Source organism: Sturnira hondurensis, unplaced genomic scaffold (genome assembly GCF_014824575.4).
Source record: "Sturnira hondurensis isolate 20B ecotype Veracruz unplaced genomic scaffold, ASM1482457v3 Scaffold0003681, whole genome shotgun sequence".
Classification (NCBI taxonomy): domain Eukaryota; kingdom Metazoa; phylum Chordata; class Mammalia; order Chiroptera; family Phyllostomidae; genus Sturnira; species Sturnira hondurensis.
This window is the reverse complement of record NW_028076312.1, coordinates 673,507-690,747: the sequence shown is the minus strand read 5'-3', so window position 1 is coordinate 690,747 and position 17,241 is coordinate 673,507. Positions and strand designations below refer to the sequence as shown.

Sequence of the window (17,241 nt, the reverse complement as noted above, 5' to 3'; positions counted from 1 at the left end):
TTGTTGATAATTGTGAATTTGCTGTCCTTTCACTGTTCATATTTTTCATCTTCTTTTTCTTAGATAAGTCCCTTTAAAATTTCATATAATAAGGGCTTGGTGATGATGAACTCCTTGAATTTGATTATGAAATCTTTGACAGGAAATTAGAAGGCTTGGGGATACATGTGCTGTTACCATTACTCCTTCCTCTTATCTACACTTGGCAGGGGTGGAGAAAGAGGAAAGGTAAACAACTGGCTTTAAACATTATTTAAACTAATAGAGTTTGGATTTCTGAAAAGTGGCTTCACAAACTGAAATGCTCATTTGGATTCCTGGGTGGAAATACAATGTAGCTCAGCTTTGTTCGTGGAGAAACAAGCTGATCATATCAAAAGAACTTCAACCTGACTGTAAGTCTGGTCCTTCGAAAAATAGGTCTGCTTTGGAAAGGAAGATAACAATTTGGAAATGAAACACAAGAAGTAATTACTGAAAGAATAAGAAAGACCACTGCCTCGGAGAATGGAAATTAAGCAAAGTGAATCTCATTTTAATATTAGGAGTGCATATGTTCTTATATTTATTACCAAGATTTGAAAATAATAGGACACAGAATTGGAGTACACTAATGGAAATATATGCCCTGTTCAATAGAAACAGACTAATTATGAGCCAAGGAGAGTGGGTGTCCAGATTCCTGGATCTCCGTGACTTCACAAGCAGCAGCAGCACGGAGAATACTTGGGTGACAAAGGAGATGACATGTCATCAAAGGAGGTGACATGTCATTCTTGGGACATGGTGGCGTTCCTCCTCTACTCTAAAGGCTACTGGACAAGAGGGGTAATTTGAACAAGAGGGGTTATGATGCCAAGGATTATAACAAACTTTAATGAGGGGAAGTTTTGTATATAAGTAAATCAACTCAATAAAAAGAAGGCTTTCTAACAGAGCTACTCAAAACCAAGTGAACTGGGCTTTCTGGTACTAGAAGTTTGAAATAAAAGAATGGGCAATGAAATAACACAGTATCAGTAGAAATAATTAAAGTGAGGGATGTATGATTAGATTAGATGAATTTAAGGGCTCTTCTGTCCTATAGATTCTAAAATTCTGTGATACATGAATTTAATTTGACCAAGCTAGTTTCAAATATATCCCTATTGTCATTATGATACTGCCAATTATTATTTTTTAAAACCTCTTATTTTATACCAAAATCAGAAACCCTGCTTGTTATGGAACCATAGAAATATTCTGCTATGTTCATTGTAAGCTTGCAGACAGTCTTGGTTTAGTAGATGTGGATTATGAAAAAATATGAGCCTGAGATTAAATACTCTTTTCCAAACACACAAGGAGAAAAACTTCTAATTGCACTTTCCAGACTGAATGGAAAGAATAATTATTTGGAAAATATTGTCCCAAGTGCCCTTAGAAATTTCACAAGTCTGTGAAAAGCAGTCCTCTTCATGACACTTCTTCTCTTATTAAAACTTTGTGCAACAACTCAGCGCCAAAGAAGCAGCTGCTAAAAAAGTGTTCCATTCTACAGTTGGTCATTGGCTACAGATGTTGAAATATGCATCCTGCCTCTATTGATCTTGACTGTTTTGTCAAATCAGTCCTGCTAGGTCTTGAACTCTGCATCATACCTGTGTGTTTTGGTTACCATGTACTGGAAGTCATAATACAGGACATTGAAAAATTCTAAAATTCAAGATTTTTACCAAGTCACATCAAAAGTTGAAAGAAGGTAGAGAAGCAGCAAGCCTTACAGCTGGGGGGTTGGATTTCTTCTGCAATAATGGCATTTCCCCGCACTTTGTAATTTAGACTTGGAACGATTCTTTAGCTAAGTGAAAAAGACAAATGTTAGACTGAGATTTAGACTTGAGAGTCATTTACCAAAATCTGGGAATGACTGTGATTATACAAAGCATAGATGTCAAAATAATGAGGTTCAATTATTAAGCACAAGCCTATGACAGAAACCACTATCAATTCTCCAACATACTGTCTGTTCTTTCTCTAACAATCTGGTCTTTGTCATGTTTCCAGAGTTATCATCCTAAAATTAATAGGTGATTGCTTTTCCAGCTCTTCCTAAAACTCTTTAATCTCTCGTCATAGCCTATAGATTGAAAATGTTTAGTACTGTAAGAACAGCCTTTTATTGTGGTTTTAATTTGCATCTCTCTGATAGCAAGCGATATTGAGCATCTCTTCATGTGTCTCTGGATCCTCTGTATGTCCTCCTTGGAGAAGTGTCTGCTCAAGTCCTTTGCCCATTTTTTAATTGGGTTAGTTGTCTTCTTAGAGTGAAGTTGTGTGAGTTCTTTGTATATTTTGGAGATCAAACCTTTGTCTGAGGTATCATTGGCAAATATGTTTTCCCATACCACTTTACACCAGTGAGAATGGCTATCATAAACAAAGCAATAAACACCAAATGTTGGAGAGGGTGTGGGGAAAAGGGGACTCTGGCCCACTGTTGGTGGGATTGCAGGCTGGTACAACCATTATGGAAAACAGTATGGAATTTTCTCAGAAAACTAAAATTGGACTTGCCTTTTGACCCAGCAATTCCACTGCTGGGATTGTATCCTAAGAACCCTAAAACACCAATCCCAAAGAACCTATGCACCCCAATGTTCATAGCAGCACAATTTACAATAGCCAAGAGTTGGAAGCAACCTAGGTGCCCGTCAGTAAATGAATGGATCAAAAAACTATAGTACATATACACAATGGAATTTTATGCTGCAGAAAGAAAGAAGGAGCTCCTACCTTTTGCAACAACATGGATGGAACTGGAAAGCATTATGCTGAGTGAAATAAGCCAGGTGTTGAAGGACAAATACCATATGATCTCACCTTTAACAGGAAGCTAAACAACAAAACAAACAAGCCAGCAAAATATAACCAAAGACACTGAAATAGAGAACAGGCTGACAGTGACCAGAGGGGAGAGTGGAGGGAATTTCAGGGGAAATATGGGTGGGATTTAGAGGAACATATATAAAGGATACATGGACAAGAACTGAGAAGGGTGGAAATGGGAGGGAGGGGGGAGCACAGGGGTGGGATGGGATGGGAGTAATAGACAGAAAATTGTACTTGAAAAATAATTAAATAAAAAAATTGGGGAAAAAAGAGTAAAATTAATAATAAAGTCATAATGTAACTTTACAAGTTTTTAAAAACACTGCAGTATCATGATTGAAAGATGACATTTTCCAAAGCATATGTATTAGTTATTTTATTACAAAACTAGTAAAATTATATACCCTTAACATTATTAAACTATTTCAACCAAAAAAAAGAACTAGTAAAATTATATACCCTTAACATTATTAAACTATTTCAACCAAAAAAAAAAAGAACAGCCTTTTATTATTTGATGGAGGTTTATCTGTGTAGACCAATTTTCCATTATTTTCTCATCTTGAATGTAAAATGCTTAAATATCTCTGAATATGCCACAACTCCCACGTGTTGAACACTCATCTTTTTCCTTTCCTATTTTCACATTGCAAACATCTGCGTATACACGTAGACTTTGGTCAGATATTTCTACTCTTGTGAAGCCTTCATAATTGCCTTCCTAGCTTAGAACGTTGATTGCACCCTTCTCTGTCCTCTCACTATATCCTATATGTCACCTGAAACACTTAGGAAATATCAGTATTAGTTGGTTATATGTTTGTGTAACCTGTTAGACAGTGGGGTCCTTGAAAAGGGAGGATTTTTATCTTCAGCACATAGTATCCTTTCAGGGTTGTAAACTATGTTTTATGTTATTTATTTTCCAGAGGAATTTAGATAATTTAGATATAAGTGTATTTAGATATGAGGATAATTTTTGAGCGGTAATGAAGGTGCGGGATAACTTTCCTTATCATAAAAAAGTGGAACAACACCACAGGTAACTCAGTAAATGCAATTCAAAGGTAAAAGTAAGAGAAAATGGAAAAGTAATATGAGAATATACAAACTTCTAAATCTCGCAATGTAATCCAAAGAAAAATGTAAAAAGATTGAGCAATAAGCATACTTTATATCCTTTAGACCCTCTGTATTCCTGGTAAATAGTGGATACACAGAAGAAATTGGATAAATAACTGGGCTTAAAAAACACAATAATCTAATTATAGCACAGAACCAATTGGAAGGTACCCAAAGCACTAGACAAGTTGGGCTGTAAAAATGTCCTCAGTACGTAAACAGACTCGGGGATGTGTAAGACCAAGTTGAAACTGTATGTGAGAAAAATATCACTCTGAATAAAGAGTGGCTTCACCGTCCAGTGGCCCATGTGGTCAGGAGCCAAGGTGTGGAAATGGAGAAGTCCAGTGACTGGTGCCAGGAGAACAGGCCTGGGTCCCGTCCTCAAGGAAAATGAGGAACTTTGTGAGAAAAGAGGCAAAAGCCGGGTCCTCACATTCCACACGCACAGAGATGGTAATTTTAAACTTTGCAAGATGGTGGGATTGAGGCTGTTCATAAATAATATGTTTCCGTAAGAAGTAGATTAAGGTAGGGTATGCAATCTAGCTAAAAAGCATTCCTTATCTATATACCAAAGAATAAAGAACTGGGTAAAACAGAGGCCCACAAACCTGTGAGAGCTTGAGAACATAGTAAGCAAGAGAATTCAGTAATGTATATAGTAAGTGAATAGTGGCAAATGCTATAAAAATTGCATAGGATAGGAGCCTTGTGTGTTACCAGCGAGACTGTATGAGTGCATTCTAGGAAGTCCCCCCGATGTGTCTTCCTGTAAAGTGCTCAGAAAAGGGAGTGAGCCAGTCATTCGTTACTTTTCTGGGAAGAGCATTCTTCGGACAAAGAGCAAGTTCAAAGGCTTTGTGCAGCTAGAGGAGAACAGAGATGGAGGAGCAGGAGCAGGAAGCCAAGTCCGAGTAGTGAGGAGATAGGTTGTCAGAAGACCATAAAGGGCCTCATTTCATTGTTAGGATTTTACTTTTCCCTCTGAGAAATGAGAAACCATTGGAGGGTTTTGAGCAGAGGAACAGCATGAGCAGGAACCTTTAAGCTTCTGTACTGAAAGAGAGACTATAGCATGACTAGAACAGAAGCAGTTAGGAGGCTACTGGTATGATTCAGTGAGAACATTGTGACCAATAGGCCTTTTCTAAATTCAAATAGTCCTGTTGAGCACATAGGACAGGTAAATGGGCCTACAACCTAATGGGAGTAATGATTCTATTCCACTATTTATAGAAATGTGGTTATAATCAACTCCATATAAAAACTGAACTAGAGATCACAAGATAATCTTTTTTTAAAAAAAATAAACTTAAATTTGAGCAGTACCCAGACCTAAAATGTGCTGGTGTATGAATTCTCATATTTGATCTTCAAAACAATACTTTAAGTTATACAGAGCATAGCTATTTTCAAATAAAGACAGTGTATGTCAGAGATGTTAAATATAAATGTTGAATGGTCTGTCCAAGGCCACGTGGGCTAACACAGCAGAATAAGGCGAACAGGTCTCCTCAAGCTCACCCTTCGCTCTTCCTATTTTGTGCCACGAGAGGCTCTGAGCCTCCCCATCCTCCCTCTGCCATGGAACACGCTCAGCACGTCTCTGTAAAAACAAGTAATTGGAGTCGGTCCGAAACCTGTAACGTATTTAGTTCTCAAAACTGAAGTCATTTCAAAAGGGACAAGCTCAAATCCTTCTGCGGTCATGTGCTAAAGTCTGAAAAGGTCAATAAGTTTGTATAAAAACATGGAAAATATGAAATAAAGCAATTACAAGGCATATAAAGTGTTCTAAATACAATGGATACTTATTGTGTACTGTTTGCTAAGTATAGTCAAACCAAACAAATTTGCTATAATTTATGTGTAGATTGTTCATAATCTGCAAAAAAACTTGTGTTAACATAGACATTTTTATGAAAGTAAACATAATCCTCAAATAAAAACTCTAAAGAATGACATGATAATTTTGTGAAATTTCTTTCGTATCTGTCTTCATAGATTGCCATGTTAAAGAACCTTTTTATTTTTCTCATTTTTCCAGCCTTGCAAAGATTTATTTATTTTATAAGTTTTTTCATAGACTTTTGGTCTTTATTGATCTCCCATTATTATAGTATATGTTTTAAACTTAAAGTCTTATGTTTAGCAAAAAAAATTAGAAGCTGTCTTTTTCCATTATAAAGAGGTTAAAAAATTAATTTACCTTCAAAATATTATTTTGAAATTATTTCATAGTTTTGAAGTGGGTTTTTATTTAGTTCTAGTTATGCGAAGATATCTAATAATATTTATTTTTAATATATAGGTTATTTAAAACTGTTTTAAAGTTAACACAGGTTTTAGAAATACAAAATTTAGCTATTCATTCATGCCAATTGAATCATGATGAAGAACATATAATCTTTATAACAATTACATTAAATTTGTTAAGAGTTGTTTTGTGGCTTATTATATTATTTGTTTTTATAAATGTTCCATATATGTTTCAGTTAACTATGTAGTCACTAGTTATTTGGTGAAGGATTTTATAAGTGGCCTTTAAAATTTGTAATTTTAATTCCTTAAATATTCTATATCTTTATTTATATTTTAAATTGGAAAACTAAATTGAGAGAGGTGTGTAAATCTTTTATTCTGTGAACACATTGATCGTTTTTATTCTCTGGGTCTAATTTTTACTTTTTATCAGCTTAGATACATTTAGTATTTTTATGAAATTTAGTTTTTAAACATTTTTAGGGATGAAACATTTTATTATTACACAGGAATTCTCTTTGTCTCTAACAACACACTTTTGCCCTGTGGTCTATTTTGCCTGATATTAATATGCCTACTTCATCTTTATTTTCATTTCCTTTACCTAGGTATCTTTTTAAAAACCTTTTCTTCCAATCTTTGTATATCTTTAAAAGTTTAGTGTGCTTCATGTAAACAAGGTGTAGCTGAATTGTTTTCCATTTAGTCAAACTGAAAAATATTTGTCTTTTAGCTTTCGGTTTAGTCCATCTTTTTATTGGTATAATTGTGTTCAAATTTATTTCTACTGTGGTTTTTGTTTGTTTCTATTTGTATCTCTCATTCTGGTACTTTCCCCTCTTCCTTTTATGCTTTATTTTGGACATATGTTTATAATTTGGATGGATGTTTACAGTTGTTAGCTTTCCTTACCCACTTCTTTTTGTCTTGTACAAGGCTAGAAAATATATACTTTACTTCTGTTATTATAATAGTTACCCTTGACATTTTACTGTTCAGACATAACTTCAAAAAGTCCAAAGAGTATCAGTGTATCACCTTCCCCTCTGAACAACACGGGACCATTATTGTCAATATTATTGTTGTTTTATTTTTATTTTTTAGGAACTATTTGTGGGCACAAATATTTAGATGTACTGACATGTTTACCAAATGTAAACATGTACTCACCATGCCTTCATTTCAGATCTTTCTTCTAGGTTTCAATCTTCCTGCTAGGATCTTTTTCTCCCCTGAAATATACATTCTTGTTATTAATAGTTCCTGCTAGGGAAGGCTGCTTTGTTTAGCCAACGATATTGTTATTTGCCTTTGTTCTGAGAGGAAGTTTTGATAGCTTTAGAGTAGCATTATTTTCTCTTAGGTCTTTGCAGAAATTCTAGATCTGACACTTACTAGTTCTATGATGTTGTTCAAATGTTTTGAAGATAATATTGGTGTCCAACCTATATGCTTGTGAAGATCCAATATATAAAATGTGCTAAGTAGGATTCTGTCACATACTATGCACTATATGTCTTTCCTATTTTTTCCTGTTCTCCTCATTCTCCTAATTATTGTTGTTGCCTGTGGTACTCTGAACTTGACTAAAATTTACCTAAGTGAACATTTCTTTCTGTTTACACTGTTTATCCTGATTGGTACACATTTTTCTTCCTGAATATATAATTCTATTCTTAAATTTTCTAGTTTTTATAAATTCTCAACCTTTAATTCTTTGAGCATTGCACCTATCCTTTTACACCGTTCTCTTTCGAGATTTTAGTTAGGAAAATATATATTTTTTACTTCATCATCCCTACTCCTTGGCTTATATACCGTTATTCAACTGAATGTCTGCATCGTCCCTCAGTTCCGTTGTTGAAGCCATAACCCCCAATGTGCTGGAATAAGGAGGTGGGAGCTCTGCGAGGTAATTATATTTTGATGAGGTCATCAGGATAGAACCCCTTAAGGAGATTAATGTCCCTGTAAAAAGAGGAAGAGACATCAGAGCTTCCTCTCTCTCTGCCATGTAAAGACACATAAAGAGCACAGTTATCTGCAAGCCAGGAAGAGAGCCCTTACTCTGAACTATGAACTAAATTATCCGACACCTTGATCTTTGACTCTCCAGCCTCCAGAACTGTAAAAAATAAATTACTGTTGTTTAAGACTTCTGGCCTATGGTATTTTGTTATAGCAGCCCAAGCCGACTAAGACACTTTCATTTCCTGGTCCATCTGTACTCTGGTGGGGTAATTTATTTCTCAGATTTATATTCCAATTCATTTATTATGTCTCTTGCTATTCCTAATATGCTATTAACCTACCCACAAGTTTGTTAATTTCAATAATTTTATTTTTATTCTTAAATGCTTTTTTGTTTCATATCTGATCATTTAAAATAATACTTCATTGCTTGAAAACCTTTATTTTCCCTGTTTTTGCTTTATAGATTTCATGTATAGTTATATTCTCTGCCCCGTAATTAAAACAACTACAGGGTTGTTTAGGGCGTATGTCTTTGTTAGTTTTATCTCTTGACCCTCAGTCATGGCTTTTTCTTCTCATTGTTTGGTAATGTTTTTTTGTAAGCTCATATTTGTTTGACTTTCATCTGTGCAATCCTGGGAGCCTAAAATCAGAATGATTGAGTCTGTATGCTAATAACCTGGATTAGCTTCTGCTCTTTGTGAGGGTTTAGCATCTCCTATTTGTGTGGAAAGGAAGGAAACCCTGACTCTAGCACGACTTAAAGCAACCTTTGAATTTTTGTTCACCATTTTTTCCTTCTCTCAGCCCTCCAATATGCCTTTGTTTTCTTATGAATCCAAAGCATACAGTTTTCCATATTTCAAATCATGCCTTTTGAAAATAACATTTTAGAAATTCACATTCTATATATTTTGCATTTGGTTGAGTTCATACACATAAACCATAATCACAGTATATTATGAGAATATTATATATATTGTTGGCTAAAATCAGTTTATGGTAATTATAAAAGGTAATTGCAATGGCTATATTCCAGTTGTAATTATTTTTATTGTGATTATTGTTTCACACATAGTTTAAAACTGGATAGAAGTATATATAGCTTGTCTGAAAGGATTTTCAGCCATAGGCAGAAATACAACACAGCAATTTTTATTCTAGGGCAAGATTTATGTACATAATACTTTGGTAGGCCACTAAAAAGATTTGAGAAAGAGACATGGTTAAATTACTTTTTATTTCTATGTTTGTTTTGATATTTTTGCAAAAATGTAGGTTTAGTCTTTAACACTAAAACATAAAATTTTGAATGGAAAATACATGTACAAATGAAACAGAACAGCTACAAAGCAAAGTTTTTAATTTCTATTAGTAAAGAACTACCTGTAACACAGCATTTTTTTCAATTCTACTAATTTGAAAAATAAAATATTCTTTTCTAACTTTACTGAGAACTCCTTCAACTATAATTTTCCTTTCCCTGATACCTTTATTAAGCTCCTTCTCCAGCGGCTGTTTCTCTTCTGTACATAAGTGTTTAATTCACTCAGCACAGAAATAAACACACCCTCAAAACAAAAAGGAATCAAGCAAAACCCTCCTCTTGGTCCTGCCATTTTGTCTCTTAGGAAGACCTGCCATCTTTTCTTCTTCACTCATAGAGTAACTGCATTCATTCATTCATTCATTCAAATTTTTTTTCCTGGAAACATTTACTTAGCACTTTGACTGGTCAGTCATAATGCTTGATATTCTAGAAACAGGGAGAGGAAACAGTTCTTCATCAAAAACACAAGGAAGGAGAGAAAATAAGCATTTTATTATGTTCAGTGAGAGAGATGTTACTAAGAGAACACATAGAATGGTAATAAAATGCTGGGCAATATGGGAGATAATGGAATAGAAATTTTCTTGCATCTGATATTTTACCAAAAAATAGATACTTCCATTTATGTTATTGACACCCACTCATTTCTTAAATTAGCTTCTGCACCCAGCACTTGAAAGGCACAGCTTTTTTTTTTAAACATCTGCTAATGACCTAAATGGAAAACCCCGTGACTCACCCCAGCTACCCAGCACTTCAAATCTTTCATCTCTCCGGATCTGGCTCAAATGCCCCTCTTCCTGACTCACTTCTTCCTCTTCATCATCTGAACCGTTCTCCTTGTGTCAATTAATAGAACATAAGTGACACTGACCTACTGTTTTGTATTATGTTTTTGAAATTGTCTTCACCTATGTCTGGACTTTCATCATTCTGAGGCTACATCATCCACAGAGCCTAATGTATAACCTTGAACCTAGCACATGCTAAAAAAAAGGTACTGAATTGGGGAATTAATCTAAAGAATATAGAAGAACTAGAAAATGTGTAATGGCCATTTCATCGACTTGAATTACTTAGCAATACAAGCAAGCATCTAATTGTGTATACTTAATAAGATTTAGGCATTTAGATATGCCATTATAAGTAAAATTAACAAATACACCCAAATTACTCACGGAAGAAAACCACTTATAAAAGTAAATTAATTATAAATTTATTTTTTAACAAATCACTTTTTAATGTTTCTGTAAATAGTGGCAACAAGCTGGCTACATCCAGCGGCGATACTACAGTGAAATTATGGGACCTGTCCAAAGGCAGTTGCGTTTTGACCTTCGAAGGACACAAGCATGCAGTGTGGTCCTGCACATGGCATTCCTGTGGTGACTTTGTGGCTTCTTCTTCCCTGGACACCACCAGTAAAATCTGGGATGTTAATAGGTAAGGAGTACTTAAACATTATTAATTCTGTACTTTGAAAAATACACATTGGTAATGTTTTCTGTTTCCCCTCAATGCTACCATGGAGAAGCATTTTTTGAAAAGACCATTAGCTGATAAAATTATAGAGAGGTACTTAAAATCTCTGTGAAATCCATTTTTAACTCCATTAGTCTTTATGGATAATGAGTCCTTTCCAAAGGCAGGTATCTAGATCAAGCCTATGTAATACGATTAGAATTGCTTCATTGGAAAGCTGTTTGCTTTAAGCAAGGTAGAAACAGATCCTTATTTTAAAGAGTTAAGTTGTTAGTTCTCCCATGTACAGGATTATTATCTCTGTATCATCAAACTAACAACTGAGTAGACATAAACATGACAGAAATAATTACTTGCTTTATGCTTAATTTTCATGTTTTTCCAAATTTAATGCTTGAATATTCACAAATTATAAGAACTTATGCAATCTATTGCATACAAAGTCCTATACAATATCTCATGAAAAAAGAAGTTTTTCATTTGGCTGATAATTCAGGACAGACAAATCTATTATGTTTACCGTATCAGAATGCATGTAATTGATGTGTATTTGGATGATTATTACTGTCTGTTAGGTACACAAATAGGATATAAAGAGCTACTCCTAAATATCATGATTGCTCCAGCTAGCTAAGGTATTCTAACTCATCAGTCAGACTTTTGATCACTTTAATTAGTGAACAATACCCAGATTCTAAATATAACTCATAACAATGCTAAAAATTTAGGTAAACAGTTGCCACTGAGCCATTGTAATTTATTTTGGAAGAGGGAAATGGGCTCATTTTATAGGTGGACACTGTTGCTTTGAAGGCATGCATACAACCTTGAACAAACTTTCTCCATTCTTCCTGGAACCGTGGGTAACCTATTTAGAAGAGGGACAAGTAAGGTGTTTGCAAGAAGCCTGCAGATTTTCTGGGAGGATTCATTGAGAGTATGGGCTCTCTCCTACGTGTGAGTTGATTACCTCCTAATGTCAGGTGCAAGCATTATGTGAGTTCTTTACTTAGCCCCAAACTCACCCTTCTACATCTGTTTTAGTGATGCTGGGAAGTGGATATTTGGAAACCGCATTCTTGCTTTGCCAGCTGACTTTCTGTTAGGCTTTAGCAATAGGGGTTACTTGTAAGATGGCAAGGCTGGAGAAGGAAGAGGGGGCTTGCTTCAGTGAGCATCAACCTGGCACTACTTCACCTGAAAGACAGCAGGTCATTCTCATCACAGCAGCTGAATCCAGTTGGTAGTCTTTTTAACACTTGCACAGACAAGTGCATTGTGCCATCATTAAAGACAGTAGCCCCAGCAAATAGGTACCCTCTTTTTTATTGTTGTTCAATTACAGTTTTCCCTGTTTCACCCCATTACTCTTCTCTGCCTTACCCACTCCCACCTCCCACATCCAGACCTCCCTCTACATTGTCCTTGTCCATGGGTCCTTTATACATGTTCCTTGATGACCCTTTCCCCCTTCCTTCCCCCCATTTCCCCCCTCCTCCCTCCCCTCTGGTTACTGTCAGTTTATTCTTTATTTCAATGTCTCTGGTTCTATTTTGCTCATTTGTTTGTTTGGTTGACTAGGTTCCGCTTATAGGTGAGATCATGTGGTATTTGTGTTTCACCACCTGACTTACTTCACTTAGCATAATGCTTTCGAGTTCCATTCATGCTGTCACAAAGGCTACGAGTTCCTTCTTTCTTTCTGCTGTGTAGCATTCCATTGTGTAAGTGTAGCACAGTTTTTTGATCCACTCACTTATGAACGTCGGGGTGCATAGATTCTTTAGAATTTGTGTTTCAGGATTCTTACGGTATAATCCCAGCAGTGGAATTGCCAGGTCAAAAGGCAGTTCCGTTTTTAGTTTTTTGAGGAAATCCCGTACTGTTTTTCCACACAGCCACACAGTAGTGGCTGTACCAGTCTGCATTCCCACCAACAGTGCACTAGGGTTCCCTTTCCTCCACAACCTCACCAGCACTTGTTGTTTGTTGGTTTGTTTATGATGGCCATTCTGACTGGTGTGAAGATGCCCTCTTTGCAGAAGTGTGTGTTCCCAGCTCTGCATGGCCCCTCCTCTGGGTTGCAGAACACCTACATCAGCACAAAAGTGCCCACACACAGAGGGCCGAGTTTCAGTTCTGTGGGTACCCCTTTTCAAGTTTCTAAGTTTTTAATTCCAATCTATCCCGATTCTTTGTCCATTCAGTTCTACCTTGTAGGACTGTAGTTGATTTTCCACGATACCTTAATGTTTTTTTTTTTGGTTACCTAGTTAACAACTTATACATAGTTAAGGATCCCATGTATAATATTAACTCCTTACTGTTAAAATAATGGAGGCAAATTCTGTATCCTGAGTAGATCTTGACAGGTAAAGGGCATTAATTAATGCATAAATAACATAATCCAGCTGAGTTATGAAGATACAGTAAGTAATGTTGTAATACACTGTGTGAGGAGACATGGCTATGAATAATCAATTTTAGACCTTTTAGTATTTAAAATAGTGGCAGCTTAAGCTATGTTTTAATTTTCAAATGGGTACCATTTGGTTATTTGGAATAATAACTCATGTATACTTAATGGTATGTTTTTCATTATGTAACCAGATTTCATAAATATTTCTTATAGTAGGTTATTGGAATTTTTAAAAACCACATTATTGAGGTATGATTGACATATAAAAAGCTGTATTTTAGGTAGACAAACTGTAAGTATAAATCATGAAATCATCACTAATCTATGTGTTATATATATATACATACACACACATTATATATATATATATATATACATATATATATACATCACCTACAAAAGTTTCCTCCTACTCTCTTTATTTATTATTTTAAGATAAAAACACTTAGTATAAGATCTAGCCTCTTAGAAAAATTTTAGACATACAATCCAGTATTATTAACTATAGGTACTATGTTGTACGTATATTTAGGATTAAATCATCTTATATAACTTAAATGTAATACTAGTGTTTAATTCTAATTTTTGTTGCCTTTGGTTTAGATGAAGACCCTAATAGAAGATTGTGGCCCACTCTAAAAGATAACATATCTTTAAATGTCTTATACAGTCCTAGTGTTTAAGCCAAACTGTGGCTAAAAATGAATTCCCAATACACTCAGCCCTTCTGAATATGATTTCAGACACTCTGACTTGACAGCTTTTCTCCATGATCCTGATATCCAAATACTGCCTTTCAACTGATACTCAGTAGATGTTGATATAACAGATTAAAATTTCTTCTGATGCCCAAAATTCCTTACATTTCAAAATTCCTATCACTGTCAAGAGCTCACTTTCATCATCAAAGGCCAAAAACTTCTACTAATTTGGAAGCTGAGGGAATAGACACATTTTGACAGAAAAGGGAGACATTGATTATTTATACAGTGGTTATTGATATATCTTTCAGAATTATCATCAAAGCACAGAACTGTAAGTTATGATTACTCATGAATCATGCTGTGTAGGTATGTCTAAAACTAGTGTCTGACTTTCAAATGTCAAAGGTTATTGGAACCAGCATAGTGACTTAAGGGGGGAGGCGGTTTGCCTTGGCTAGACTGTGGTGGTAGCAGCTGGACTGTGCTGGGCCGTAGTCTGTAATCTTGGTGCTACATCCTTCCTAATAGGAAAGATTATAGTGACTCTGCTGCTCATGGAAAGAGTTGAGAATGTGTTCTCACTCACACTCTGCCCTTCCCTGGAGCCCGTGGCCCCTGCCCCTCCATTGTTCCTGAATTGGACATTGTCTGTGGAGCCATCTAATTGGCTCCTCACCACAAAATTGGGTAACTGGTCATTATAATTAATGTAAGGAATCCAGATCAAAAGCCACTTTTACTAAATGCTAATAAGAACAATCTCTGTGGCGCCCTCAGCCTGGATGCAGCAACACTGTACAAAGTTGCTGCACGCAATTAACAATGGTATTGTACTGTGATGATCTTTGCATAATTATTTACATAAAGTGGGAATTTGTATGTGTTTCAATGTGTAACAATTTATTTCACCTTAATTTTCAAATATATTAGTTAAAAGTCCAACTTAAAACACACGTGCATGTCCTATTGTATCCTAAGCAGAGACTGCTTGGCAAATGGTATTTTAGTTACATTAATGATAAACAAACAAAAAAAACTCAACATTTGTATAAAAGGGAATATTCTCCTTGCTCCCATTAGCATTCAGACTATAATTTATTTGGTTTTATTTTTCTTTTTTATTAAAGGTATTGGGGTGACATTGGGCAATGCAAGTATGTAGGAGTCAGGTGTACAATTCTGTAAGACATCACCCGTGTATCCTATCGTGTTTGGCCACCCCAAGTCCGATCTACTTCCCATCACCATTTACCCACCTTTACCTTCTTCTACCTCTCACCATCCCCCTTTCCCTCTAGTAATCCCTGTGCCGTGGTCTGTGTCTCTGGGTTTTTCCCCCTTAACCCCTTCACCTTTTCCACCCAGCCCCGCAAGCCCAGTTCCTTCTGACTGCTGTCAGGTTGTGCTGTCTGAGTCTGTTTCTATTTGGTTATTTTATTTTGTTGCCTTATTCTATATGAATCTACAAAGTGATGAAAATAGGATAGGAATATCAGAAAATTTCTCAGTTGGCTACAAAAATAATTTGTGTTTCTTTAACTCATAAGATTATCAAGAAATATTCATGAAGTGAATTACTCGTGTCTGGCTATATTATAGTTATTAGAAAATTCAAAGACACTGTTATTTCCCTCAATGAGATTAAAGGAATTTTAATATGTAGCAATTTTGAAGCAGTCAGAGAATATGCATTGCATGTACAATTTATAATATCAGATAGGGTGTCCTGATTGACTTCTGGCTGCTTTTCTTCCAAGGTATCTGGATGTTTAGCTGCGTAACTATGCTACACTCTCACTGTGGTGTTTGGAAGGCAGGACACATGCCTGCTTTGTAGCCTGAGTGGAAGGGGTTGGAGCCGAAGCTACTGAGTGCAGCTGCCCCACCTCCCATTAGTGAGACACTGCACAGGCATAAGCTGCTTTGGTTGTCACAAGGATGGAGGAGGCAAAGAGGGTTTTGTGAAATTCAACCACTCGGATTTCTCGCAGTGAGAAATAAATCTGTTGGTTGCCCATATATCCAAATGTATATTTTCAGATCACTTCAAGATTAAGTTGAGAGAGAAAAATGAAGCGGGTTTAAAAACTTTGTTTAGAAAAGTAATTCGTGAACATTGCTGTATTGCATTGACTATAAGCAAATACTGTGTCAGAAACTTACTAAGTCTTTGGCAGAATTATATTGGCAAAGAAACCTTGAGTCTATCCTTTGTATCCACATGACTCTTCAAAAAATAACCCTTGGGGCCCTTACCTTACATCCCAAAAAAGGAACTTCAGTGTTTTACGATCCCCATAGAAGGCCCAGACCACAGCACCCTCCCCGGCCTTGCCACCAGGTGTGGCTGTGCAAGGTAATGGACACAGAAACAGGTCGCTGTGGAACAAAGCCAGAGGCCACAGGAACTTACGCACAAAGGATCTCCTCTTAGGGAGAGAAGCATGATCCAATCAAAGAATTTTCTTCCCTGCCATGGCCAAGTTTCTCACGATGCCTGCCCAGGATTCTACCTGTCTGGGCTAGTGACTCTCACGTGTTCCCCTTTCCATGTCCTGTGCTGGAGCGTGCAATACAGTTATTCTGTCTTTGCTTCACCGCTCTGCATTGTGTGGTGGTGGGGGAGGCAGAAAGCTTGGCTTCTATTCTGTGGGGCACCAGAGCCCAAGGGACACCTCTGAACCGACAGAGCAGAGTGGGCATCATGCAAGATCATGGACCGTGAAATTCATGCAGTGAATGAGTGGGACTTTGTGTTGTCTCCGTTTGGGGGGACGGAGGGTTTCAGTGACTACTGTCCAAGTGGAAGGAAGGATGGCACAAATATGTGTGCCAACTGTGGCAGATACTATTAGCTGTTTGTCAGAATCCACTCTCTCCTGCGTATTAGTTGGGCGCCTGGCTGTCTATCTAAATTGTATTTCTCAGCCTCCCTTGCAGTTAAGTGTGGTTGTGTCTCCACATTATCCGAATAGAATATTGGTTGAAATGACGTATACCATTTGTATATTCCATGCCCCCCTTATGGTGTGCTGGAATATCAGTGGCAATGACCAGAGTAATCTTAGAAGCCA

The 17,241-nt window shown here is 36.3% G+C and overlaps 1 protein-coding gene across 1 annotated transcript in view; it reads left to right on the top strand.

The window, feature by feature from the left end:
- SPAG16 (sperm associated antigen 16) overlaps positions 1 to 17,241 on the top strand; it is a 750,884-nt gene that overhangs the window by 364,491 nt on the left and 369,152 nt on the right. The window contains exon 12 of the mRNA XM_037042002.1: positions 10,820 to 11,005. Within this exon, the coding sequence (XP_036897897.1) occupies positions 10,820 to 11,005 (186 nt within the window). The remainder of the gene's footprint in view (positions 1 to 10,819; positions 11,006 to 17,241) is intronic.